This window comes from Amphiprion ocellaris, chromosome 1, assembly GCF_022539595.1.
Source record: "Amphiprion ocellaris isolate individual 3 ecotype Okinawa chromosome 1, ASM2253959v1, whole genome shotgun sequence".
Lineage (NCBI taxonomy): Eukaryota > Metazoa > Chordata > Actinopteri > Pomacentridae > Amphiprion > Amphiprion ocellaris.
Genome location: NC_072766.1, coordinates 41,189,179 through 41,215,486, shown reverse-complemented (window position 1 = coordinate 41,215,486; position 26,308 = coordinate 41,189,179). Strand labels below are relative to the sequence as shown.

At 35.0% G+C, this 26,308-nt stretch overlaps 1 protein-coding gene across 7 annotated transcripts in view; it reads right to left on the bottom strand.

The window, feature by feature from the left end:
- Positions 1-26,308, bottom strand: part of bbox1 (butyrobetaine (gamma), 2-oxoglutarate dioxygenase (gamma-butyrobetaine hydroxylase) 1) — a 59,212-nt gene that overhangs the window by 8,879 nt on the left and 24,025 nt on the right. For all 7 annotated transcript variants that reach the window (XM_055009683.1, XM_055009676.1, XM_055009680.1 and 4 more), the window contains 2 exons: positions 25,685-26,132; positions 20,762-20,876 (listed from right to left, as the gene is read on the bottom strand). In XM_055009683.1, coding sequence (XP_054865658.1) covers positions 20,762-20,876; positions 25,685-26,077 — 508 coding nt within the window. In that variant the 5' untranslated portion in view covers positions 26,078-26,132. The remainder of the gene's footprint in view (positions 1-20,761; positions 20,877-25,684; positions 26,133-26,308) is intronic.

Here is a 26,308-nt window from a genome sequence, read left to right as displayed (position 1 = left end):
TTTTGAGGTAATTTTGCATCTTTCGAGGTAATTTTGCCACTTTTGTGTTGATTTTGTGTCCTTTTTGGTAAATTCAGCCTTTTTTAATGGTAATTGTGCAGTTTTTTTGTGGATATTTAGGACTTCTGCCACTTATGTGTTGACTGTGTTTTTTGTTACAATTTCACCTCTTTTGGGGTAATTCCACTTGTTTTTGTGTTTATTTTGCCAGTTTTATGATGATTTTGGTCCTTTTTGTGGTGATTTGTTGCCTTTTTTGAGTCTTTGTGGTAATTTTTCCTCTTTTGTGTCTATTTTGTCTTCTTTTGAAAATTTTTAGGTCTTTCTGTGATGAAATTGCATCTTTTTGCAGTAATTTCTGCTCTGTTTGTGCTGATTTTGCACAGATTTTTGTCACAAGTTTAAGTCTTTGGGGCAATGTTGCCTGTTTTTGCGGTAAATAAAATTGTCCGAAGACAAAAACTGATTTGGTCTTTAGATTCTCCACAACAGAACTCAGATGTTTTTCCTCCTAAACATCATGCATCTATCTGCTGCACTGATGAAGTTCTGAGAGCTTTAAATGTTCAAACCAGCGAACTCAAAGCTCCTAAAATCAACCCTTCTGCTTTAACAGTGAATCAAATCACTGTGAAATGTGAAAAGTGTCACTTAAAGTCCTAAAACCCACAGAGGATTCTCACTTTCCTCGGTTTAATGGAGCGTTTTAGGATCTTTCCGTTTATTGGTCTGGTTTAATGCCTGCTTGTGCTGAACGCCTGTTATCATTGTGGTTCCTCCTCACCACTCTGTTAGCGTCATTTTCACAGGAAGTGGGAGAAGTTTAAAAACTCCAACAACCAACAACTAACTCAACATTCAAAGGTCCCATATTGTTCGACATCTTTTTAAAAAATTATTCAAAGTCTTTCAGAAAGTTTCCTTGAATTTTTCAGCTTGAAACACCACAAAGATGGTTGATTTCAGCATGACTTTATCACTCCTGGTTTTAAATTCAAACTGTTGGCCCCGCCCCCTTCAGGAAGAAAACTCTCTCCAAATCTGTGATTGACAGCACAGATTAAAGCACAGCGTTTGCTGAACTTCGCTCATTGTTCAGACATGCTAGAGTTTACAGTCAATTTGGACAAATTTTAAGTCACTTTGAACACATTTTGAAGAATTTTTTATGACTTTTGAGTCATTTTGGACTAATTTTAAGGTGTGATAAACACATTTTGATTCATTTTGGACCCGTTTTGAATCACTTTGAACGCATTTTGATAATTTGTTGACAAGTTTTGAATCATTTTGGACAATTTTTGAGGTCATTTTGGACAAGATTACAAGACTCTTGTGTTCACTCTTACAGCCAACAGCAGAACATTTGGTGAGTTTTGTTCTTGGTTCAGACATTTTAGAGTTTTCAAGCCAATCTGGATGACATTTGGACACATTTTGAGTCCTTGTGGACAATTTTGAAGTAATTTTGAGTCATTTTTAGACTCATTTTCAATTTATTTTTTATTTTGGGCACGTGTGAGTGCATGAAGACTCTTTTTGTGACACTTTCACCTCTTTCTATGGTGTTTTTGCATCTTTATCTGGTAATTTCAGACCTTTTTGTGATGATTTTGTACATTTTTGTTGAGATTTTTGAGTCTTTGTGGTAATTTTGCCTCTTTTGTATTGATTTTGTGTCTTTTAGTGACAATTTTGCACGGTTTTGTGGTAGTTTTGACCCTTTCTGAGGTGGTTTCATGTTTTTTGTGGTGATTTTGCATCGTGTTGTGGTGATTTCTGTTTGTCATGATTTTGCATTGTGCATGAATTAAAGTTTTTGCTGTTTTAGTCAGGATTTTGTGTCTTTTTGTGATATTTTCAGACCTTTTTCTGATGGTTTTATGCATTTTTTGTCATAAGTTTGAGTCTTTGGGGTCATTTACTCTGTTTTTATGGGGATTTTGCATCTTTTTGTGGTCATTTCTGCCCTTTTTGAGGTCATTTTGCCTGTTTTTGTGTTGATTTGCATCTTTCTGTGACAATCCCACCTCTTTCTCTTCTCTTTTTGCATCTTTTTCTGGTGTCTTCAACCCTTTTGTGGTGATTTCTGAGTTGTTTGTGGTGATTTGCATGGTTTTTGTCACAATTTTGAGTCTTTGGGGTAATTTTGCTGTTTTTGTGTTGATTTTGCATTTTTCTATGACAATTACACCTCTTTCTGTAGTGTTTTTTGCAACTTTTTCTGGTAACTGCAGCCCTTTTTGCAGGTATTTTGCATTGTTTTGTAGTTATTTCTGTCCTTTTTGACTTCATTTTGCCTCTATTGTGTTGATTTTGCATCTTTCTCTGACAATTCCACCTCTTTCTCTCCTGTTTTTCTGGCGTCTTCATCCCTTTTTGTGGTGATTTTGCACATTTTTCTGGGTCTGTGGTGTTCTCAGGAAGGACTGCTGCTGCCATGTGCTGCCTCCGACAGCCTCTGACTAGATATTGTACGTCTCTAATCTGCTCCCCGGCTTCCCCCTCGGTCGGCTACAGTGGCTTTTCCAGATGAGGAAACCCGAAGCCGAGGCTCCTGCGGCTGTCGGGCAGTTTCTGGCTTTGCCGTCGCTTCGCTCCGTTTCCAACTCGGAGGCCTTCAAAGCTCGAGTCGTCGGCGGAGTTTTTGTTTTGACTCGGTTGAGTTTTATCACAGAGCTCGGATCAGCTCCACTTCAGTGGAATGCACAGTGGAGGTTCGCAGCCAGATGGGCAGAAAAGGCCTCTTTTTGATGGCGTCATAAATTACATCCAAGCTGGTGTTTATACTGAAAGCACTTTTTGGAGATTTGGCTGGAACAACACAGAGGGAGATGGTTGGATTTCAGCTGCAGAAAATGTTTATTTTTATTTTATTAAAGGATTAGTGTAGCTGGTGTCCTTATGGTATGATTTTAAACACTTGTTCTTGTTTGTTTTATGTCAATTTATACGTTTATTCCACTATAATTTAGATAAATATTTTATTTTTCAAGATTTTACAGACAAAATCTGAGTTTATCTTAAGTATTCTGATTAAAAACAAAAGTAGTGAATAAATTAAAAACAAGTAAATTCTTAATTATACATTATTCAATAAAATAATCCAATGTACAACAGTACAACACTCACAGACACCTACAATTCTGCTTTTTGTGTTGTTTTTCTTCTTGAAAATGAGATTTTAGTAATAGATGGGTGTAGCTGTAGTCTTTCTATCTGGACGATCTTTGGACACATTTTGAAATATTTAGACTCATTTTAAGTCATTCTGGGCAGGTTTGAGTGCATGAAGACTTCTGGGTTGCAGCCAGTTTTCAAGTAATTTTGGACTAATTTGGACACATTTCTAACTAATTTTTAACAAATTTTTCGTTTTGTTTATTTTGGACAAGTTTAGAGTTATTGTGGACAAATTTTGAGTCATTTTTAGCAAATATTAATTAGTTTTGGACCAGTTTTGGACAATTTTCAAGCCATTTTTGAAAAGTATTAGTGCATGAAGACTCCTGTGTTCACTCTTATAGCAGAACATTTGGTGAGTTTTGTTCATGCTTCAGACATTTCAGAGTTTATCAGAGCAGATGTAGAAAGTAAATAAATCCCATCTTCAGCCCTTTCTGAGGTATTTTTGCATCTTTTTGTGGTGACTTTGCTGGTTTTTTGTCACAAGTTTGAGTCTTCAGGGTAATTATGCTGTTTTTGTGGGGATTGAGTGTCTTTTTGTGACAGTTTCACCTCTTTATGTGGTATTGTATCTTTTTCTGGTAATTTCGGCTCTTTCTGAGGTGAAATTATTATTTATATGACTACTGACAAGTGTAAAGTGATTGCTTTTTTGCTATAAATGTTAAATTTGACACTGAAGCAACTAAAGCATGCTTGTAATTAACAAAAAGGGGCCTTCATAGAGATTTTAAACCATAAAAACACGAGTCCAGACGGTTGAAAAATGAAAACTGTGTCCCCCCGGTTTTATTCCACTCAATAATTAACATGTGTGGTTGTGTTTTCCTGAAGCTCGCTCCACCCAGCGCCGACCCAACAAGCACACCTTTATTTATGAAACAGACCTGGAGGACAGAGCAGCCGGCGTCTGCATTCCCGGTTAGAAAGAAGACAGAGCGAGCAGAGTTTCCTCCTCCTCCGGCTGCAACTTTCCCCCAAAAAAACTCCACCGAGCCTCACGGTAGTTTGTCAAATCTTGTCTCCTTTTGTTTTTGGCAAACTCACGCTTTCAGTTTTATTCCAAACTAATGAAAAATCCAATCATCATGATCATTAAGCTGCTCGTGCAGGAGCTGACGTAAAAAGTGTTAAAATTTCCACAAAGAAAAGGGATTTAACCCAAATATAGCTGATCCATGAAGGAATTATGGGAACGGACTGAGAAAAATAAGCCGTAAGTGGGTGAGAAATAGTGGAATATTCTGGAAAAGGACCAGTTTTCTGATATGAGGAATGCAGGAAACAGCTGCATTTAATACGTAAAAAAAGTAGAAAATAAAGATGAAAGTTTATTCCATCTTTAATTTACAAAACAAATTTCAATGCAGCAATTCACACGGCACAGAAAAGCATAAAAAACAGTCAATATACTCAAATTTTATGTTGAAAAATCAACATAAATGCAGGAAACAGCTGCGTGTAAAAGTGAAAAAGGAAAAAAATTAAGAAAAATGTATATTTCACCTTTAGTGCAGCAGTCATAAAGTAAAGAGAACCACAAAACAACTGCCTAATAAATCTAAATTTACCTGTATAAATCAACATAAAAGCAGGCAACAGCTGCATGTAACATGTAAAAATAGTAAAAAATAAAAAATAAAGTTCATTCTTTCTGTATTTTTCCAAATGGATGTCAATGCTGCAGCCACAGACATAAGAAAGCCACAAAAAAAACTACCAAAAAAAATCTAAATTTACCTCTATATATCAAAATAGAGATAACACAAGACTGATTTTATGCAAAGTGTTGCGTTTAATATGTAAAAAAGTAAAAAATAAAGACGAAAGTCTAGTGCAGCAGCCTATAAAGCAAAGAAAGCCACAGAAAACTGTCAAATAAATCAAAATTTACCTCTAAAAATCTAAATAGTAATAAATTGAGACTACTTTTAAGTAAAACTGTGCATTTAAGACTTAAAAAGTGTGTAAAAATGTAAAAAATAAAGATAAAAGTTTATTTTCTCTTCAATGCCACAGTCGATAAGCAAAGAGAACTGCAAAAAACAGCCAAAATACTCAAATGTTACCTCTATAAATCAAAATACAGATAATGTGACACTATTTTTAAGTAAAATTGTGCATTTAAGATGGTAAAAAAGAAAAATAAAGATAAAAGTTTATTTTATCTGTCATGCCACAAGAGAATCACAAAAAAACAGTCAAAAACTCAAACTTTACCTCCATAAATCAACACAAATTCAGTTAAAAGCTGAATTTAATGTGTTAAAAAATTTAAAAAATAAAGATGAAAATTGGTTTCAAGCCACACAGCAAAGAGAAACCACAAAAAACTGTTAAATTACTAAAACTTTATGTCTAGAAATCAACATAAATGCAGTAAAAAGCTGAATTTAAACTGTAAAAACCACAAAACACTGTTAAATTACTAAAACTGTACGTCTATAAATGTAAGCATGATGACTAAAATGTTCTGAGAGTCCATTAAAACACGCTGCACTGGAGTAAAAACATGTAATTCTGATGGATTAATGTCGTATTTTACAGCACAGATTCCTCAGATTCCTTCTAGTTTTGTGCTGAAGTTGTAACAAACGACGTGTGAAGCGACGTTTTTTCCACGGATTCGTTTCCACGAGTATTTCTGTCGCTGAAACTCGGACCAGATGGAGAACTTAGACGGGGAAGAAGACAAATTGGCTGCAGTTTTAGGAATCAGTCAGCGAGAGTTAGAGGAGGAAAGTCCAACGAACGGCGATCCTATCCATCAGGAAGTTTACCAGAAACGTCCGACTCCAATGAAACACTGACGGACGTAAAATATCAGGATTTAGACGCTCAGAGACGGAATGAGGTCAGGAAAAGTAAACTGTGAACGCAGCGGCCGCACAGAAAAGAAAAGCAGACATGAAAGCTGCTAAATCACTAAAACTTTAACTCCATAAATCGATATAAACTCAGGAAAACACTGCATTTAATATGTAAAAATGGAAATGTCCAACGAAGCAAAGAGAACCACAAAATGAATCAAAATATACCTCTAAAGATAAACACAAACGAGGTAAAATGCAGCATTTAATATGTAAAAATAGTTCTTCCATGCTGCAAGCCACAAACCACAAAAATCTGCCAAATTGATCAAAATTTATCTCTATAAATCAAAAAATAGATAATGTGAGACTGTTCTTAGGTAAAATTGTTTATTAATATGTAAAAAAATTGCGTAGAAAAGTAAAAAATAAAGCCCTACAGCAAAGAAAACCACCCAAAAAATCTGTCAAATCACAAATTTTATCCCTAAAAATCACCACAAACTCAGGAAATGTTGTATTTAATATGTAAAAAGGTAAAAATAAAGATGGAAGTTTATTTTATCTTCAGTGCCACAGCCACAAAGCAAAGAGAAGCACAGAAAACATCCAAAATACTAATAAATATTCATTTATCTACCTCAATAAATCAATATAAATGCAGGAAACAGCAGCATGCAGCCCATACAGCAAAGAGAAACACAAAAAACTGTCAACTATATCAAAATGTACCTCTATAAATCAAAATAGAGACAACATGAGCCTATTTTAACTAAAACTGTGCATGTAATATGTAAAAAAAGTGTGAAAAAAAACAGCCAAAATACTCAAACTTTACTTCTATAAATCAATAAACCGTAAATGCAGGAAACATCTGTATGTAAAACGGAAAAAGGTAAAAAAACAAATAGTGAGAAAGTCGAGTTAAAGTCGAGTCTTATGTCTTCATTTTGCACAGATTGGAGTAAAAACCAGATTATTCTAAAGTGCAGCAGCTCAGTTTTTAACTTCCACCTTCAGGCTGAAAGTGGTTTTATCTTTACATTTACACAAACCACTTGAGATTTCAGTCATTCTTATTATTCAGTTAGTTTAACTTCTTTCTTCATTTTTTATGTCTTTATTTCTTACATTCAACATTTTACTTCAGAGTCTTACATGACCTTCCTGCTTACATTTATAGATGTAAAGTTTGAGTTTTTTAACGGGTCTTTCATGGTTTCTCTTTGCTGTGTGGCTTGAAACCAATTTTAATCTTTATTTTTACTTTTTTTAACATGTTAATTCAGATTTTACTGCATTTATGTTGATTTATAGCAGTACATTTTGATTAATTTGGCTGTTTTTTTGCAGTTATCTTTGCTTTATGGCTTGCTGCACTAAAGATAAAATACACTTTATCTTTATTTTTACCTTTTTTCCTTTTACATGCAGCTCTTTCCTGCATTTGTGTTGATTTACAGATGTATATTTTGAGTATTTTGACAGTTTTTTGTGGTTTTCTTGCGGCATGGCAAAAAAAAGTTTCCTTTTAATTTTTTATTTTTTAAAATACTTTTCTACATATTTAACATACAATTTTGCTTTAAAAAAGTCTCATGGTATCTCTATTTTGATTTATAGAGGTAAATTTAGATTTTTTTGCAGTTCTCTTTCATTAAAAATGAAATCCACTTTTACAAAACACCGGGCCGGTTGAGCCTGCTAGAGATCCGAGTTCTTAAAGTTCATTACTCGCGCTGGAAAACTTTCCGCTCTGTATTCGGGACATGTGTGGCTTCTGTCAGACGGCTGAACGGCTTCGTGTTCTTGGCAGCGACCAGCAGCAGGTCAGAGGAGAATATTCTGAGGACAGCTGTTCTGGAGAGGAAGCCTTTTCTGTCAATCACTCGATCCAAAAATAACATTTCACACATGGTACGTCCTCAACGTGGTACACTAAGAGACGTAAAATAAAACGTATTCAGAGCAGGAAGGAGGTCAGTGGAGGAAAAACCTCAACGCAGCACAGAGAAGCACAAAAAAGATGTTTAATTATTTAGAATTCACCCCAATTAATCAATTAAATGCAGTAAAATGCTGCATTTAACATGTAAAAAAGTAAAAAATAAAGATGAAAGTTTATTTCATCTTCAATTCTTCATCTAAACAGCAAAGAAAACCCCAACAAAACTTCCAGATGTCGCATAGTTTACCTCTATAAATCAGTACAAATGCAGAAAAATGTTGCATTTAACATATAAAAAAGTAAAAAATAAAGATGAAAGTTTATTTTATCTTCAATTCTGCATCTAAACAGCAAAGAAAACAGCAAAAATGTGCAAAATTTACCTCTATAAATCAACACAAACGCAGCAAAAAGCTGCAGATAATGTCAAAAATCCAAAATAAAAATGAAAGTTTATTTTTTCTTCAATGCTGCAAGAGCATAGGAAAGAGGACCACAAAAAATGTAAAATTAATCCCAATCAACCTCTATAAACAAAGATAAATGCATTAAAATTCTGCATTTAATTTGCAAGAAAGTACAAATAAAGATGAAAATTTATTTCATCTTTAAATTACAAAACTTTCAAGACCAGAAGCCACACAGCAGAGAGAATCACACAAAAATGCATTAAAATCACAAAATTTACCTCTATAAATCAACGCACATGCAGTAAAAGGCTGCATTTAATATGTAAAAAAGTAAAAAATAAAGATGAAAGTTTATTTTATCTTCAATGCTGCATCCACACAGAAAAGAGAACCACAAAAACTGTAAAAGAACTTAAAATTTACCAAGATAAATCAAAATTAAATCAGTAAAATGCTCCATACAATATGTAAACAAGTAAAAAACATAGATGAAAGTGTATTTTATCTTCAATTTTGCATCTAAACAGCAAAGAGAAGAACAAAAATTTGCTAAATTGCCTGCATTTGAGCTCAATAAACCAACAGAAATGCAGTAATATTCTGCATGCATGTATGTAAACACGTAAAAATAAAGATGAAAGTTTACTTCAGCTTTAATTTACAAAACAACGGTCAAGGCCAGAAGCCACACAGCAGAGAGAATCACACAAAAAAGCATGAAAATCACAACATTTACCTCTATAAATCAACACACATGCAGTAAAATGCTGCATTTAATATGCAAAAAAGTAAAAATAAAGATTGAAGTGTATTTTATCTTCAATTCTGCATCTACATAGCAAAAAGAATCACAAAAAATCTGCCAAATGAATCCAAATTTACCTCCATAAATCAAGATAAATGCATTGAAATGCACCTTCTGATATGCAAAAAAGTGAAAATAAAGAAGAAAATGTATTCTTTTTTTATTTTCACAAAACAAATTTCACTTATGCAGCCACACAGCAAAGAAAACTACAAGAAAAATTGCAAAAACACTGGAAGTTTACCTCTGTAACTCAACACAAATGCAGTAAAATGCTGCATGTGATAAGTAAAAAAGTAAAAAATAAACATGAAAAGTTATTGTATCTTCAAAACTGCATCTAAATAGCAAAGAGAACAACAAAAAACTTGCTAAATTGTTCAGAATTTATCTCTATAAATCAGCAGAAATGTAGTAAAATGCTACACGTGATATGTAAACAAGTAGAAAATAAAGAGAAAAGTTTATTTTATCTTCAATTCCGAATCCACACAGCAAAGAGAACCATAAAAAAAGCTGTTAAATCACTTAAAATGTACTTCCATAAATAAAAATATGTAACGTGTAATATATGTAATATGTAAGAGGAAGAGAAAAGTTTATTTTTACAAAAAAAATCAATGTTGCTGCAAAAAATACTGCAAAAATACTCAAACTTTACCTCTAAAAATCAACAAAAATGCCACGATCAGCTGAATTTATTCTGTAAAAGAGTAAAAATTAACATGAAATTCCTATAATATATATATTTAAACAATAAAATCTATGCAGCAGCCGCATAGGAAGGAAAACCACAAAATAAGCTGCCAAAATACTCAAACTCTACCTCTAAAGGCATGATTTAAAGTATTTTAGGTAAAATGCTGAATTTAACACGTAAAACACTAGAAATATCTCATAGTAGTGGCCTCTAACTTCTGGGTCTGATCCCGATAAATGACTCGGCTTTCTTCTAAAATGACGAGTCATCACGGCTGGTTGAAGGTGAGCAGCTCAACCCCTTAACAGAATTAGAAAATAACATCTGGGAGAGGAGAGTATTACTAAAGTGGAGCTTCTATAAAACCCATCTGACCTGTTTGTACTCCAGAATTAGTCCTGATTCTCTCCGACTAAACAAACATGACAACCGCTAAATGTGAGGCCCGAGACGATGACATGGTTCCAGCAGTGAAAGAGTCTGGAGCAAATCGTTGGCGGGTTTTAAAATCGGTGAAAGGAAACGTCGTTGAGATAAGGATGTGAGTGACACGAGGTTCTGGCGCCGTTCAGCAGCAAGAAAATGGAACCCCAAGATCATTAAAATATCTAGAAATGCAACAAAAAGGCTTGAGTTTAGTGGATCTGGTTGATGTTTTATTCAATTTGCTCTCATTTTTTGTGATTTATGCCCTTTTAATGATCAGTGCTGCAGGAAAATATGTTATTATTGGAGAAACTGATGGACAGAAAAGAGGAATGTCACTAAAATGAGATATTACTAGTGTTTAACATGTTAAATTCACCATTTTACTTTAAAAAAAACTTATCATGCATATAGAGGTGAAGTTTGAGTATTTTAAGAGGTATTTTGCATAGATTTATTTTATTTTTTGGTAAAAAATAGAGTGCCGGTAAGAGTGCACAGAGCAGCAAGAAACTATCACATCTGCATCTCAAAGGTCCTTAAAATATCCATAAATGCAATAAAATGCTTCTGTTGATGAGTTTACTGGAACTGGTTGATGTTTACTGAATTTGCTCTCAAGTTGTGTGATTTATGGCCTTTTAATGATCAGTACTGCAGAAAAAAATGTGGAAGAAATGTTGTTTTTTTGCAGAAAGTGATGGACAGAAATAACTTACTTCATGGATAGTTTGCAACATTTTCAATCAATAATCAATTAATTGTTTACAGAATTGAAGTACAGCCGATAACTTTTCATACTATCAACCCTTTTTATGGACGGCTATTATTCCTCGCTACAGTGGCTTCAACTTGTTAGCCATCTGTCTTCCAAGAATGTGGATCGTTTTGCATTGAGAGCTTTGATCAGAAGTCATGAACCACCACAGAAGTCTTTGTCATGGTGCCCCTTTACTAGCTAAACTCCCACAATACTTTGTCATGGTGCCCCTTTACTAGCTAAACTCCCACAATAATTCTGGCCAGAAGTCATTAACCGCCACAGAAGTCTTTGCCATGGTGCCCCTTCACTAGCTTATCTCCCACAAAGCTCTCCTGCTTGCCAACATGAACTTCCTGTAGTCTTAGTAACGCCTCTTCTGGTCTCCACCTGGTGGAACAACCACGTACTACAACTAATTTGTTATTTTCTAACATCCATGTCCTTCATCTTTTGCCTTATCAGTTAATATATCTGCGATTGGTTAAATTAATGATGGAAAATAATTAACCAATTTCACTTTAACCAATTAATGACAATTTAATGGCTGAAAAAAAAGTGTGGTGGCAACAGTTGCAAGAAACTACAGAAAGAGAACCTATTTCAGGGCAACATCATCTTTATGTAGCCAAAAGTTTTGCATTTCTTTTCCCAACCAAATCCTCCTTTTCAGTGTATTTTTTTTTCTGTTCATGGCTCACTTTGCACATGTGGATCCTGCACGGCAACAAACTCTGCGTTTTTAAAATAAATTTTAAAAACTCAGTGTATCCAAGAAGCCATAAATGTGAGTAAATCTTCTATCAGACAGACTGTTCCTTTGGATTAGTGGAAAATTGGAACTCTGTGTGAGTTTTCCTTTCGTGCTTTGACTATTTTGCATGTATGTATCGATGGTGAAGTGATGCATTGTGCAGAGCCACATCACTACCTAAAAAAACCCCAAATGCACTAGACGGGAGTTTTATTTTACTGTGTCTTTTGAAAATAAGTTCCTCTTTCAGTCAGGTTTTCCTAAAGATGAGGCAGACCAACAATTCCCTGTTCTGTTGCAACCAAAAAAAAAAAACTAAAAGTGAAGGGAAATGCCATAAAATACAGTTAAAAAAAAAACAAAACAAAACCCTGAAACGTATCAACTAAACAGTGAACTTGCATAGCTGGATATCCGAGACGTGGTGAGAAAACGTCTGAGAGCTCCCAGGTCTTTCTTGGAAAACCGGGCGGTTTAAATTCCTGGTCACACGTATCTGCAGGCTCGGGGATTTGCTCATTCCCAGGAAAGGAAACACTGACAACGGTGAGTTTGTGTTTGGTAAGAACATGCAGCTATTTTCCCGACCCCCTCGCTCTAAATCAGTTTTCCATATGTCCGAGACAGATGGGGGTCTGAATGACACTCAGTTCTACAGACGTCAGCCTTTCCTGCTGTTTTCCACTGTTTCCCAGCCTATACTGTAGTTCTGTCCTGAGCACGAGGACAATAAAGTAGAAATGCTGACGAATTACATGTGCAAAAGGCCGAGTTATTCAAAAGTAACACAGGGAAAAACTATCCTAAATTTAGATTCTATGCCGCAACCACACGACGAAGAGAAAATTTGAAATAAAGGCTGTCAAATCACTCAAACGTTATCTCTATAAATCAACACAAATGCAGGAAAATATTGAATGCAGTATGTAAAAACACTAAAAAAAAGAAAAAGTTCATTTTATTATCAACAGAACCACAAAAAAAGACAAATTGCTTAAAACTTACCTCAATAAATCAACATAAATTCAATTACTGCATGTAGTATGTAAAACAGCAAAAAAGAACGTTTATTCTTTTTAAATTCTTGTGTTTATTCTCAAACAAATGCAATAAAAAGCTAAAAAGATGTTGCATTTAATATGTAAAAAAAAAACTAAAAATGAAGATGAAGTTTATTACATCCTCAATGCAGCAGTCACACAGCAAAGAAAACTACAAAAACAATGCCAAACTGCTCAAAATTTAACTTGATAAATCAACACAAATTCAGTAAATTACTGTAGGCAATATGTAAAAAAGCAAAAAATAAAAAGAATGTCTATTTTTATTATATTCTTATGTGTTTGTTCTCAAGACAAATTTTGTAAAAAGCTTAATCTAATACGTAAAACAGTAGAAATATAGATGAAAGTTCGATTCCTTATTTTTACTAGATGAATCTCCATAAATATCTCTATAAATCTCTATAATCCCTATATTTATCTCTACAAATAAACACAAATGCAACAAAATGTTGCATTTAACATGTAAAAAATCTTATTTTTAGTTAAGTTTATTATGTCCTCAATGCTGCATCTACACAGCAAAGAGAACTGCAAAAAAACTGACAAATTGCTCAAAATTTTACTTGATGAATCAACAAAAATGCAGAAAAATGCTGCACGCAATGAGTAAAAAAGTGGAAATGAAGAAGAAAGTTTATTTTATCTTCAATGCTGCAGCCACGCAACAAAGAGAACTGCAAAAAAAAGACAAATTGTTAAAAATTTAACTCAATAAATCAACAAAAATGCAGTGAAATGCTGCATGCAATCTGGTGATTTTGCATCTTTTTGTGTGGATTATGGCCCATGTTTGTTTTGATTTTGCACCATATTTTGTCAGAAGTTGAGCCTTTGGGTTAATTTTGCCTGTTTTTGTGGGAATTTTGTGTCTTTTTGCAGCAATTCAACCTCTTTCTGTGGTGTTTTTCCATCTTTTCCTGGTAATTTCAGCCCCTTTTGTGGAGATTTTGCATGTTTTTTGTGGAGATTAATAAAGAGAATAATGTAGAAATGCTGACAAATTGCATGTGCAAAAGACCAGTTATTTATAAGTAACACGGGGAAAACTATTCCAAAACGTGTGCATTCTACATTAAAAGCTTTCTTTTTACTCCAGTAGGTGACCTTGAGTAGTTCTATCCCCACTTCTGCTAAAAAGCTGCTGTGGTTTGAGATGCGACGGCTCCATAGAAACGGTAAAAACACTACGGGAGGGCTGAATAATAACCCTGGAGCTCCAATTATCATATTGACCTGGCGGGTCCCAGGCGTGCAGCACTTCCACCGCTGAGACGTTTAAACAAGCCGGCTGATGCTGCGTGAAAAACAAAACAGGAACCCAGACCCAGGGTGAAGGCTGTCCGTCTTTTCAGAGTTTCCAGGTAGTTTCTTTTCTCTGGAATTACACACTCTCACAGGAGGAAATAATTAAACCCAGACATATTACAGCAGGGGTGTGAAACATGAGGCCCGCGGGCCAAAAGCGACCCTCCAGAGGGTCTGATATGGCCCTCAAAGTGTAAAAATTACAGAGAAGACATTAACTGCAGATTGTAAATTAGTAAAACTATAAATTTAAAATAATTTCTAGATCATGACAAGTTGTTTGGATCAGAAAGTAAGATGCTCATTGTCCCTTTGTGTCTCATTTTTGTAATACTTTATCTTGTTTTTGTCTTTTTTCGTCTGATTTCTGCCTTTTTTTTGGTCGTTTGTCCATTTTTTTATGTCGCTTTATAACTTTTTTGTCTAACTTTTTGTCTATTTTTTTGCTTAGTTTCATGTCATTTGTCCATTTTTTTGTCGCGTGGTAACTTTTTAACTTTTTTGTCTAACTTTTTGTCTATTTTTTTGCTCAGTTTCATGTCGTTTGTCCATTTTTTTATGTCGCTTTATAACTTTTTTGTCTTTTTGTCTATTTTTTTGCTTAGTTTCATGTCATTTGTCTCATTTTTGTCTGACTTTTGTCGTTTGTCTCATGTTTTTGTCATTTTGTTTCTCGTTTTTGTCGTTTTGTGTTTTTTGTCTCGCTTGTGTTTTGTCTATTTTTTGTCGTTTTGTTTCTCGTTTTTGTCCCTTTGTAATGTTTTTGTCCATTGCTTCGTCTCTTTTTGTTTTGTTTCGTGCCGTTTGTCTCATTTTGTGTCGTTTTGGGTCTCATTTTTGCAATGTTTTGACTAGTTTTTGTTGTTTTTTGTCTGACTTGTCATTTGTCTCGTTTTTGTCGTTTTGTGTTTTTTTGTCTTGCTTGTGTTTTTTGTCTATTTTTTTGTCAGTTTTTTGTCCCTTTGTAATTTTGTTGTCTAATTTTGTCTCTTTTTTGTTGTTTCATGTCGTTTGTCTCATTTTTGTAATATTTTGTTTTGTTTTTGTTGTTTTTTGTTGTTTCATGTCGTTTGTCTCATTTTTGTAATATTTTGTTTTGTTTTTGTTGTTTTTTGTCTGACTTTTGTTGTTTAGTCCTATGTTTTTGTCATTTTGTATTTCCTTTTTGTCTCACTTGTGTCTTGTCTATTTTTTGTCGCTTTGTTCCTTATTTTGTAATTTTTCTCGTGTCCATTTTTTGTGACTTTGTAACTTTTTTGTCCAATTTGTCTCTTTTTTGCTTTGTTTCATGTCGTTTGTCTCATTTTTTGTAGCTTTGTGTCTCATTTTTGTAATATTTTGTCTTGTAATTGGTCTTTTTTGTCTGACTTGTCGTTTGTCTCATGTTTTTAGTCGGTTTCTAACTTATTTCTCGAATTTTTTGACTCTGTTTTGTTTTGTATCATTTGTCTCATTTTTATCATTTTGTTTCTCGCTTTTGTCGTTTTGCGTCTCATTTTTGTAATATTTTGTCTTGTTTTTGGTGTTTTTTTTTTTTTGTCTTATTAAAGTAAAATCCTTTATGGTTCAGTTCCAGATAGCTGTGACTAAATGTTGTGTTCCTTTGTAGATACTCTGTGATCTGGAAGTTGTAATGTGGAAATGATAAACTGAGGCTGAATGTTGCTAAAATTGAATTTATTTTTCTTAAGAAATTTCTTGTTTCTTTCTTGAAAGGTTGTTCATAATGTTTTGTAAAAAGATAATTCCTTAAATGTGAATATTTTCAGAATGTACTTTTTTGCACTAAAACAAAGGAACCATTAGGAGTTGTGGCTATTTATAGGTTATTATGCTGTGATTTTACTGGTCACTGGAGATCAAACTCGACTGAATGTGGAACCTGAACTAGAATGAGTTTGACTCCTCTGCTTTATGGTATTTCTGTGCAGCAGAAAAGTAAAAAAATAAAAAAATCCTGGCCTGTTTTGCCGTGCGTCGCTATGAGGAGGATCTGTTTACACTTGGGCATGAATGGAGGATTCTGTTAATCAGGCTGGAACCGCTCAGCCCTGCGGGTCCTTCAGGACCACGTGAGTTTACACGAAGCGACTCGAGTCCATCCCCCGCTCCACTGAAGTGCTGCTACCTTGTTCCACAGCTGAACTTTCTCCTCGGCTGTCTGGCAGACTGTAAAGAGCACTGGGTCATTGTAAATGTACTGTAAAATGACTTCTCTCCCTTCCTTAACAACCCTGTAATGTTCCCGAGAAAGTGGGGAAAAAAAGAGAGGAAGAGTTTAAGTCAGGGGCATCTTTTTCCCTCAGGAAAGGTTAGCAGAGAAACTACACTAATTTTCATTTTAACAGCAACACACACATGAAACAGCTGCTTAATTACATATAATTGACAAAGCATTTTGTTCACAAGCACTTGCTTCCTGCTTCCTGCTGCTGCCGTTCGCCAAGTGTTAGCGATTACATTTCAATCCACACGAATATATTTCCCTTCCAGTTCGCCCCGCGACAATTTTACAGCTTAAGTGACAATTAGGTGGCAAACACATCAGATTTAGACTTCCTACTGTCAGCAAAAAGTATTTAAACGTGGCTGTGCTTGTAATGAAATAGCATACTGAGAGGAGTGACGATGCAAACAAAAGCAGACGACATTAAATGTGTTACAAGAAAACACAAACTAATCCAGAATGAAACCTGCAGTTATGGTCATTTTTACACTAATTTCAACGAGTTAATTGTTTTCTCCGACAAGCCAATTTGCACTCTTAAATTTGTGCCTCATGTAGATTAGGATTGTTGTCTTTTTGTTTTTTTCTTTTGTTTGATTGTATCCTAAATTTTTAACTTTAGTTTTCACACTCTAGGGGGAGAGAGAAATGCAGTTTCAGTTCTCTGTATGTGTACGTATGTAGCAGAACCGACAATAAAGCTGACTTTGACTTTATCAACGTAAATCAACACAAATGCAGTAAATTGCTGCATGCAATATGTAGAAAAGTGAAAATAAAGAAGAAAGTTTATTCTTTCTTTATTTTTCCAAAACAAATTTCATTGCAGCATCTACACAACACAGAGAAAATGTAAAATAAAGGCTGTCAAATCACTCAGATTGTACCTCTATTAGTCAACACAAATGCAGAAAAATGCTGAATGCAATATGCTGCAGCCACACAGCAAAGAGAACCACAAAAAAGCCAAATTGCTTAAAATACTCAATAAATCAACAAAAATGCAGTAAAAATGCAATATGTAAAAAATCGAAAAATAAAGATTAAAGTTTATTTTATCTTCAATTCTGCATCTACAGAGCAAAGAGAATCACAAAAAACTGACAAATTGCTTAAAATATACCCGATAAATGAACAAAAATGCTGTAAAATGTGCCATGCAATTTGTAAAAAGTAAAAATAAAGATTAAAGTTTATTTTATCTTTAATGCCGCAGCCACATAGCAAAGAAAATCACAAAAAGATTGCTAAATTGTTCAAAATTTAATTAGATAAATCAACACAAATGCAGGAAAATGCTGCATTTAAAGTGTAAAAAAAAAGTAAAAACAAAGAAGAAAGTTTTTTCGTTATTTATTTTACAAAAGTCAATGCTGCAACCAGACAGCAAAGAAAACCACAAAAAGATGATAAATTCATCAAAAATGGACCTCTAAAAACCAACACAAATGCAGGAAGAGGCTGTATTCAATATGTAAAAATAAAGATTAAAGTTTATTTTATCTTCAATGCTGCATCCACACAGCAAAGACAACCACAAAAACTGTCAGATTACTCGACCTTAATACAGTAAAATGTCAAATTTAACATGCAAAAGAGTAGAAATAAGGATGAAAGTTTAATTCATCTTCATTTCTAAAAAAAACCCAATGCAGCTGCCACATATAGCAAAAAACCCCACTAAATAGTCAGCCAAAATACTAAAACTTTACCTCTACAAATAAACACAAACGTAATTTGAGACCAGTGTCATTCACCACCAACTGGGAAATCAAAAGGTGGAGCAAACCTTTTAAACTATAAAAATTTGGACAGAAGTTAGTATTTTGAGTGGAATAAGCCTTATAAACTGTATAAGTTTGGACAGGAAGTAAATAATTTGATTGGAACAAACTATTAAAACTATAACTACTTGGACAGAAATGAGTATTTCTGGTGGACCACACCTTTAAAACTATAAAAAACTTGGACAGGAAGTAGTATTTTAATTAGAAGAAGATATTAAAACTGTAAGCACTTGTACAAAAAGTAGTATTATTGGTGGAGCAACCCTTAAAAACAAAAAAAATTTGGACAGTAAGTAGTATTGTTATTGGAGTAAACCATATCTAGAGATTTCTAGAGCAGAATATCTTAAATTTCAACACAGGTAAGTACATAATTACACACTTTCCAATGTGAAAACTACAAGAAAATGTAACTATTCTGTGGTAAATTATGGTGAATATGTTGCTGTATTGATGTTGAAGATAAAAACTCATTGTGAATCTTAATTGGTTGACTGGACTTAACATGTTTTTTCAAGCTGGACTGAAAAGTTGATGTTTATGTCAAAGGTGCATGTGAAATACAACTTTGTTAATAGCGTGTGGTCACAGTATGGAAATCTGTGACAAGCCTCAGCAGACGTCGTCGCTTTGCTATTCATGCCCAAGCAGGTAACAACACCTGCCGCCTGGCACGTTGACAAATTGCTTCCTTCGGATGGCGCTTTCAAAACGCAGCAATTCATGACAGTGTTTGTTCATCCTGTTAATTGTGAGACAGCTGTGTCATGATTTATAGCCTCCTTTAGAAAAATAATCTCCTACACCCGCTACGTCGACGGCAATTAGAAAGCAATCATTAGTTTCAGGCCGGAGCTGTCCAATCACTGCAGGACGGTTTTAGCTTCTGTTTGTTTTGCACCAAATCCCAGGTGACACTTTTAGCTTTTCAAGCTTATCCCACATAAAAAGCCCCAGAAACACACGAAACTGACACTTCGTGGTGACTTTATAGAACACCGAATAGCTCAACGCAGCCCTGTAAAAATCTCACCTTCAGGAAGGTTGTAAAGTTCAGTTTTTCTTTAAAATGTTATAGACAGGAAATGCATATCATCGCAGTGCAGCTAAGTGCAAGAAAAAACATGACGACGAGTGGAATAAACCTTACTTAAGTACTTGAATAAAAAGTAGCATTTTGGGAGGAGCAAACCTTAAAAACCATAAAAACTTGGACAGGAAGTAGTATTTTGGGTGGAGCAAACATTTAAAACTACAAAAACTTGGACAGGAAGTTGTAATTTGACTGGAGTAAACCATTTAAATAATAAGAACTTGGACAGAAAGTTGCATTTTGACTGGAATAAGCCTCATAAACTATACATACTTGGACAGAAATTAGTATTTTGGGTGGAGCAAACCTTTAAAACCATAAAAACTTGGACAGGAATTGTGGTATTTTGATTGGAACAAACTATTACAACTATAGGCCTATAAACTATAACTTGTGTCATGATTTATGGCCTCCTTTAGAAAAATAATCTCCTGCACCCGCTACGTCAATGGCAATTAGAAAGCAATCCTTAGTTTCAGGCTGGAGCTGTCCAATCACTGCAGGATGGTTTTAGCTTCTGTTTGTTTTGCACCAAATCCCAGGTGACTTCATGTGACAGCAACACTTTCAGCTTTTCAAGCTTATCCCACATAAAAAAAAACCCAGAAATACATGAAAGCAACACTTTGTGGTGACTTTATAGGACACGGTGAATAGCTCAACGCAGCCCTGTAAAAGTCACACCTTCAGGAAGGTTGTAAAGTTCAGTTTTTCTTGAAAATGTTATAGACTGGAAATGCATGTCATCGCGTTGCAGCTAAGTGAAAGAAAAAACACGACAGCAAGTAATGTTTTGAGTAGAATAAGCTATTAAAATTGTAAGTACTTGGACAGAAATGAGTATTTTGGTTGGAGCAAACCTTTAAAATTATAAAAACTTGGACAGGAAGTAGCACTTTGATTGGCACAAACTGAAAACAATAAGTACTTGGACAGAAAGTAGCATTTTGAGTGGAATAAGACATATAAAGTATAAAAACTTGGACAGGAAGTGGTATTCTGGGTGGAACAAACTTATAAGACCAGTTTTTTTTTCATTAGAAAGTACAATTCGGGTGGAACAAACAATTAAAACATACATATTTAGACAAAAAATAGTATTTGGGGTGGAAAAAAACCTTTAAAATTATTCATACTTGGATAGAAAGTAGTATTTTGATTTAAACTAACTATTAAAACTAACTAAGTACTTTGTCCAAGTACAGAGAAGAGTGTTTTGGGTGGAATAAACTTTAAGACCACAACTTGCTAGTTAGAAAGTGTAATTTGGATGGAACAAACCTTTAAAACTATAAAAACTTGGACAGGAATTAGTATTTTGATTGGAACAAACTATTAAAAGTATAAGCACTTGAACAAAAAGGAGTATTTTTGGTGAAGCAAACCTTTAAAACTAAAGAAAATCAAACCAGGGGTAGAGGTCGAAGCCCTTCGCTCCAAGAAATCCTAAAAATACAGACTTGAAAGACGTGAAATCTCGACTCACCGTTGAGGAAAAGCTCGTCTTGCATGGCTTGTCTTGCGGCAGCAGAGAAGCAGCGTTTTTTCAGCCACTCTGCATCAAACAGGCTGATGTGCTGGTCGGGCCACACAATGGAAATCTGCGAGAGATAAAAGCTTATTGACCCCAGCTGGTCTAAGCTTTTCTTTCATGTTTTCACCTCTTTTCCTACCTCGCTGTGATAACCCATCAGCTTAAAGTGCTTTCTCTCTTTCAAATAAACAAACTAATGCATATTTATTAACTATTCTGCTTAATAATGATGAAAAACATTGGATTTTTGAATGTTAGAAGACAAGAATGGTCTGCACTCTTGGAGGTTAAGCTCTGAATGTGTTATTTTGCCTCATAAAAGTGAGAAAGAAAGGTATTTAAATAAAACAAACTGTCTTTCACCTTTGTTCACCATCTGCCTTATAAGTACCTCTGGCCGGTGGAACCATATAATCAACCCCTTGTAATTTTCTACAGCCCGAGGCAGGAATGAAATCACTGATGTGGTATTGACGACACACGTTTACTCTAATAGATCTAAACACTACATTCTGCTGCAGGAATACAGGAAATCTACTGCATTTTTAGGAACGAACAGCACATGGTTGGTATTGTTTATAGCCATTTCAGAGGACACATGGCAGCGACTCCTCCAGAGGACTTAAAGGTCAAAGCGAACGCCAGAATTAGATCATCTAACCTCACCAACCTGCACCGTTTGTCAGCAGCCAGTCGCCCTCCAACTGTTGGCAAAAGTGCAAATGCCATTGGTTTAACTGGATCAGGCTTCATGGTACCTTGGCATAATGAAGTTTGAGGTTTAAAGGTAATCTGATGACTATTTTCTTGCGTAACCGTTTGAAACCATAACTTCTTAGTTAGAAAGTGCAATTTGGGTGGAACAAACCTTTAAAACTATAAAAAATTGGACAGGAGGTCATATTTTGATGGGAACAAACTGATAAAACTACAAGAACTTGAACAAAAAGTAATATTTTGGATATAGCAAACCTTTAAAACTGCACGGACATGGACAAGAGGTAGTATTTTGATTGGAACAAACTATTAAAACTATAAGTACTTGGACAGAAATGAGTATTTTGTGTGGAGCAAACCTGTAAAACTATAAAAACTTTGACAGGAGGTAGTATTTTGATAGGAACAAACTATTAAAATTACAAGCACTTGAACAAAAAGCAATACTTTGAGTGAAGCAAACCTTTAAAACTGCACAGACTTTAACAGAAAGTAGTACTTTGATTGGAACAAGCTATTAAAATTGCATGTACTTGGACAGAAATTAGTATTTTGGGTGGAGCAAACCTTTAAAATTCTAAAAACTTTGACAGGAAGTACTATTTTGATTGGAACAACTGTTAAAGACCTGGTCATTCAGTATCTTCAGGTAGTCAGCTGACCTCATTCTTTGGGAACATAACATTGCTGAACCTGACCAACCCCAGATCATAACTCTAACCCCCACAGGCTGGTAGGTACTAGACATGATGAGTTCATCACTTCATCTGCTTCTCTTCTTACTCTGATGCCCCCATCACTCTGGAACAGGGTCAATCTGGACTCATCAGACCACATTTGCTCCTGGAAGATGATGGTTCTCCACCATCCTTCAGGTTTTAATAATGCATTGGACGGTTCTTAACCTGACTTTAGTAGCTTCATCTCTTTAGTTGTTTTCTTTGCTTGATGCAGGCCAATAATTTGACTCTTCTGAAACAGATTAACATCCTTTCCATGACCACAGGATATGTCTTCCAACATGGTTGTCTAAGAAGCTCCTCACTCCATCAGCTAGGGTTAGAGAAGTTGTTCCAGCTGAAATATTCATCACTGCAGTAATTATCCAATGGAAGCTCTTACCTATTTGCTTAGTTACATCCAAGTGGACAGGCAGTGTATTTATACCAGGCAAAGTTACCATTTTTTCTAGTATTTGTAACACCTGTTGGCACTTGTCATTGTTAAAGTCAGATTTTTCCATTTTTTGTAAATTAAATAATGAAAGAAATTCACCTTTTGATTTTATATATGTGGCATTTTAGCGGCCCAAAGACACTTCTGAGCTCTTTTTAAGTTCTTAAAATCAGGATATTTCATCAAAATCATGAAAATCTCATTCAAAAAATTGCCAAAAATAAACAATTTGCATGAACCACATTCTGTAAAACATACAATTTCTGCGTTCCTTAGCACCACCAAGAGACCATTATAGTATGTAGTCATCATTTTTTTTCCAGTATTGACAACAGCTGTGGGAACTGCACATGTTAATTTAATATTTATAAGATAAACAATCAGAGAAATTCTTGTGCAGGCTTTTCTTTTTATGATTTATGCCACTATAACTTCTTCTCTCTACTTCTATCCATGGTAGTTCTGTTTCCAAAGAGGTGAGAAATGAGCCAAAAGTGAGCAAAAATGTGACAGGAGCAAAATTCAATTACCCAGGAATAGCTTGGGGTTCAGAGAGTGAAATCAGTTAACATTTTAGCCTGTAAAACATTAAAAAATATGACAATGCCAGTGAAATTTTCTAGATCTGTTGATTTTTTCCATGTAGCCAATTAACTTTAAAAGGAAACAAGAAAAAGCAGCAAAATCTCCCATCTGATGAGGTGAGAACATTAAATTTTGAGCAATTTTGCTTGAAAACCACCTAAAACTTATCAAAAGTGATCATCTAGAGCAGCTGCAGACTCATGGACTAATCCTGGCGACTCCAAACTGATGTGATTAAACCCAACAGTAGTGAGTGGAACATTACCTCAGTCACTTAAGTTTGTTTTCTAACTATTCAGAGAACTGCTTGTACTTTGTTCTTCGATGTTTTTCCTTCACAGTAAGTGGAAATTACGGCCAATGAGAATATCTAATTGGTATTTTTCAGGCAGATTTTGCAATTTGATTTGCAATATATATATGTATGTATATATATATATATATATATATATGTATGTGTGTATATATATATATATATATATATATATATATATATATATATATATATATATATAAAAGTTGTGCAAAAGATTCAAAATAGGAAAAGGAGGTTTTACCGCATAAAATATCATAAAAAGCTTGACTTTTCCCACACAGAAGGACGGCATGAATCTGTAAAACCATTGACCAACACGCTGTAGGATGTATATCCTAAATGGCAGCTTTTGTGGCTTTAAGGGTCTTTAATATCATACCAGGTAGCTAAAGTAAAGCCTGTTTGGATTAGTGGCTGAGGCAGTATTTTAGTTACCAATTCTCATGTTTACATCTGCGGGTTTTGCAGCACTGCTGGGCGTATTTGGTCAAGATCACAGGCTCATTCCAGGTTGTTTTCTGCTCCAACATCTCTGGTTTGCTGAAAACTTCCTTTTATCATGAACTATGACTTTGTAAAAGCTTGAACAGGAAGTAGTATTTTGACTGGAACAAACTTTTGAGTAGAATAAGCCTTAAAAACTGTAAGTACTTGAACAGAAATGAGCATTATGGATGGAGCAAACTTTGAAAACTATAAAACTTAAATAGAAAGTACTATTTTGACTGGAACAAACTATTAAAACTATAAGCACTTGAACAAAAAGTAGTTTTTTTGGTGGCACAAACCTTTAAAACTCTAAAAACTTGGACAGGAAGTAGTATTTTGACTGGAACAAACAATTAAAATTATAAGAACTTGGACAGAAATGAGTATTATGAGTGAAGCAAACCTTTAAAACTATCACAGTTTGGATAGAAAGCAATATTATGATTGGAACAAACTATTAAAACTACTAATACTTGGGCAGAAATGAGTATTTTGGGTGGAGCAAACCTTTAAAACTATAAAAACCTGACATAAATTTTTATTTTTGGTGGAGCAAACCTTTAAGGTAGTATCTAAGGTAGTATTTTAGTTACCAGTTTCCATGTTTAGAGGTTTTGCAGCACTGCTGGACAGATTTTTCAAAGATCACAGGTTCATTCCAGGTTGCTTTCTGCTCTGACATCTCTGGTTTGCTGAAAATTTCCTTTTATCATTTAGCATGAATGTTTAGAAAGGCATCTGTGAAGCTATAGGCTGATAAATGAAGCATTTGCTGATTAGTTACAAAGCCTCTAATTAATTAGATGACTTTTTTATCGCATCTCACCACTAGTTTTAACCCTCCTGTTGTCTTCATTTACGGGCACCAAAAAACATTGTTTCCTTGTCTGAAAAAAAATCTCAAAATTCAGCAAAAAAATTCAACAAATTTCTAAAAAATCTGCAAAACCTTCAGGAAGAAAATTACAGTAATTCCTTAAAAGTTTTTTTTTTTAAATGCCCCAATTTGGCAAGAAAACTCTTGTAAATATTTTCAAAAAATGAGTAAAAATCTTCCCAAAAAATCCTAAAAATATCTCAAGTGATTCCATATATATCAGTAAAACTAATATTTTCTTAAGAACATTCAGAAAAAAAAATCAACCAAAATCTAGCAAATTTCGCTGGATTTTGGTTGATTTTCATGTGAATATTCTTAAGAAACATTTTTAAAAAATGTTTTTCCACCAAAAAACGTTCAAAAATTTCCCAAAAATGTTGAAAATGTGGACATCAGAAGTTTCACTGTGAAAATCTATTTTTTTCCACATTTTCAAACTTTACACCGGGTCAGTTTTGACCTGCAGACGACATGAGGGTTAACACCTCTTCTGTTCAGGGTGAATATGTGAAATGGACTATTTTTATTTTAAATGTTGTTTACGCTTTTTAAGCCAAGCAGAAGAAGTTCCACACTGAAAAAATATTTTAATTTATTTTTTAAAAAATTTTCTACTTAAAAAATGGGCAACTTTGATCGGTTACATGACAGGAGGGTTAAATACAGAACATCCGTACGGTGAGTGGACGTGGAAACACTGAGAGCAGCCCACCTTGTTGTCGTTGGTGAGCTCCACGGCCTCCACCCCGATGTGGATGTCCAGGTCGGTCAGGAGGAGTAGCCGGGCCTGGGCCGACTCCAGAGTGCAGCGAGGACACTGGCAGTTGTCTCTGAGCCAGGTGAAGGGATACAGACTGTGGCCGCCGTCCTCCCACTCCACCTCCACCATCCTCTCCTGTTCCAGAGCCCGGACCTGCCTGACCGGCTGGCGACCCGCCGACAGGGAGGCCGAGCCCAGGGTCTGCTGCCCGCGGAGCTGCACTGAAGTGAGGCGTGACGGCGGCGGTACCGGAGTTCGACACGCCCCCAGAACCCGGCGGGCCGCGACGCCGGAGCTCCTCTGAAGGGCGGGAAGGGCAAAACGTGCAAACGAGCTCATCCACATCCCGGACGGTTCCCTGGGGGCGGCTTTATCTCCGGATCAGAACGGGATAACGGCTCTGCAGGAAGGAGAGAAAACCCAGAATCATGCACTTCATCCTACGTGCTCAAAAAACTAAATGACCAACATCAAACCGAGCTGGATTTCAAAACATAAACTGCCTGAATGACAATGTAAGGAGGGTAAAATAATAAAGTGGTGCATCAAGAAGCAATCACAGCCTTTCTGGGGATT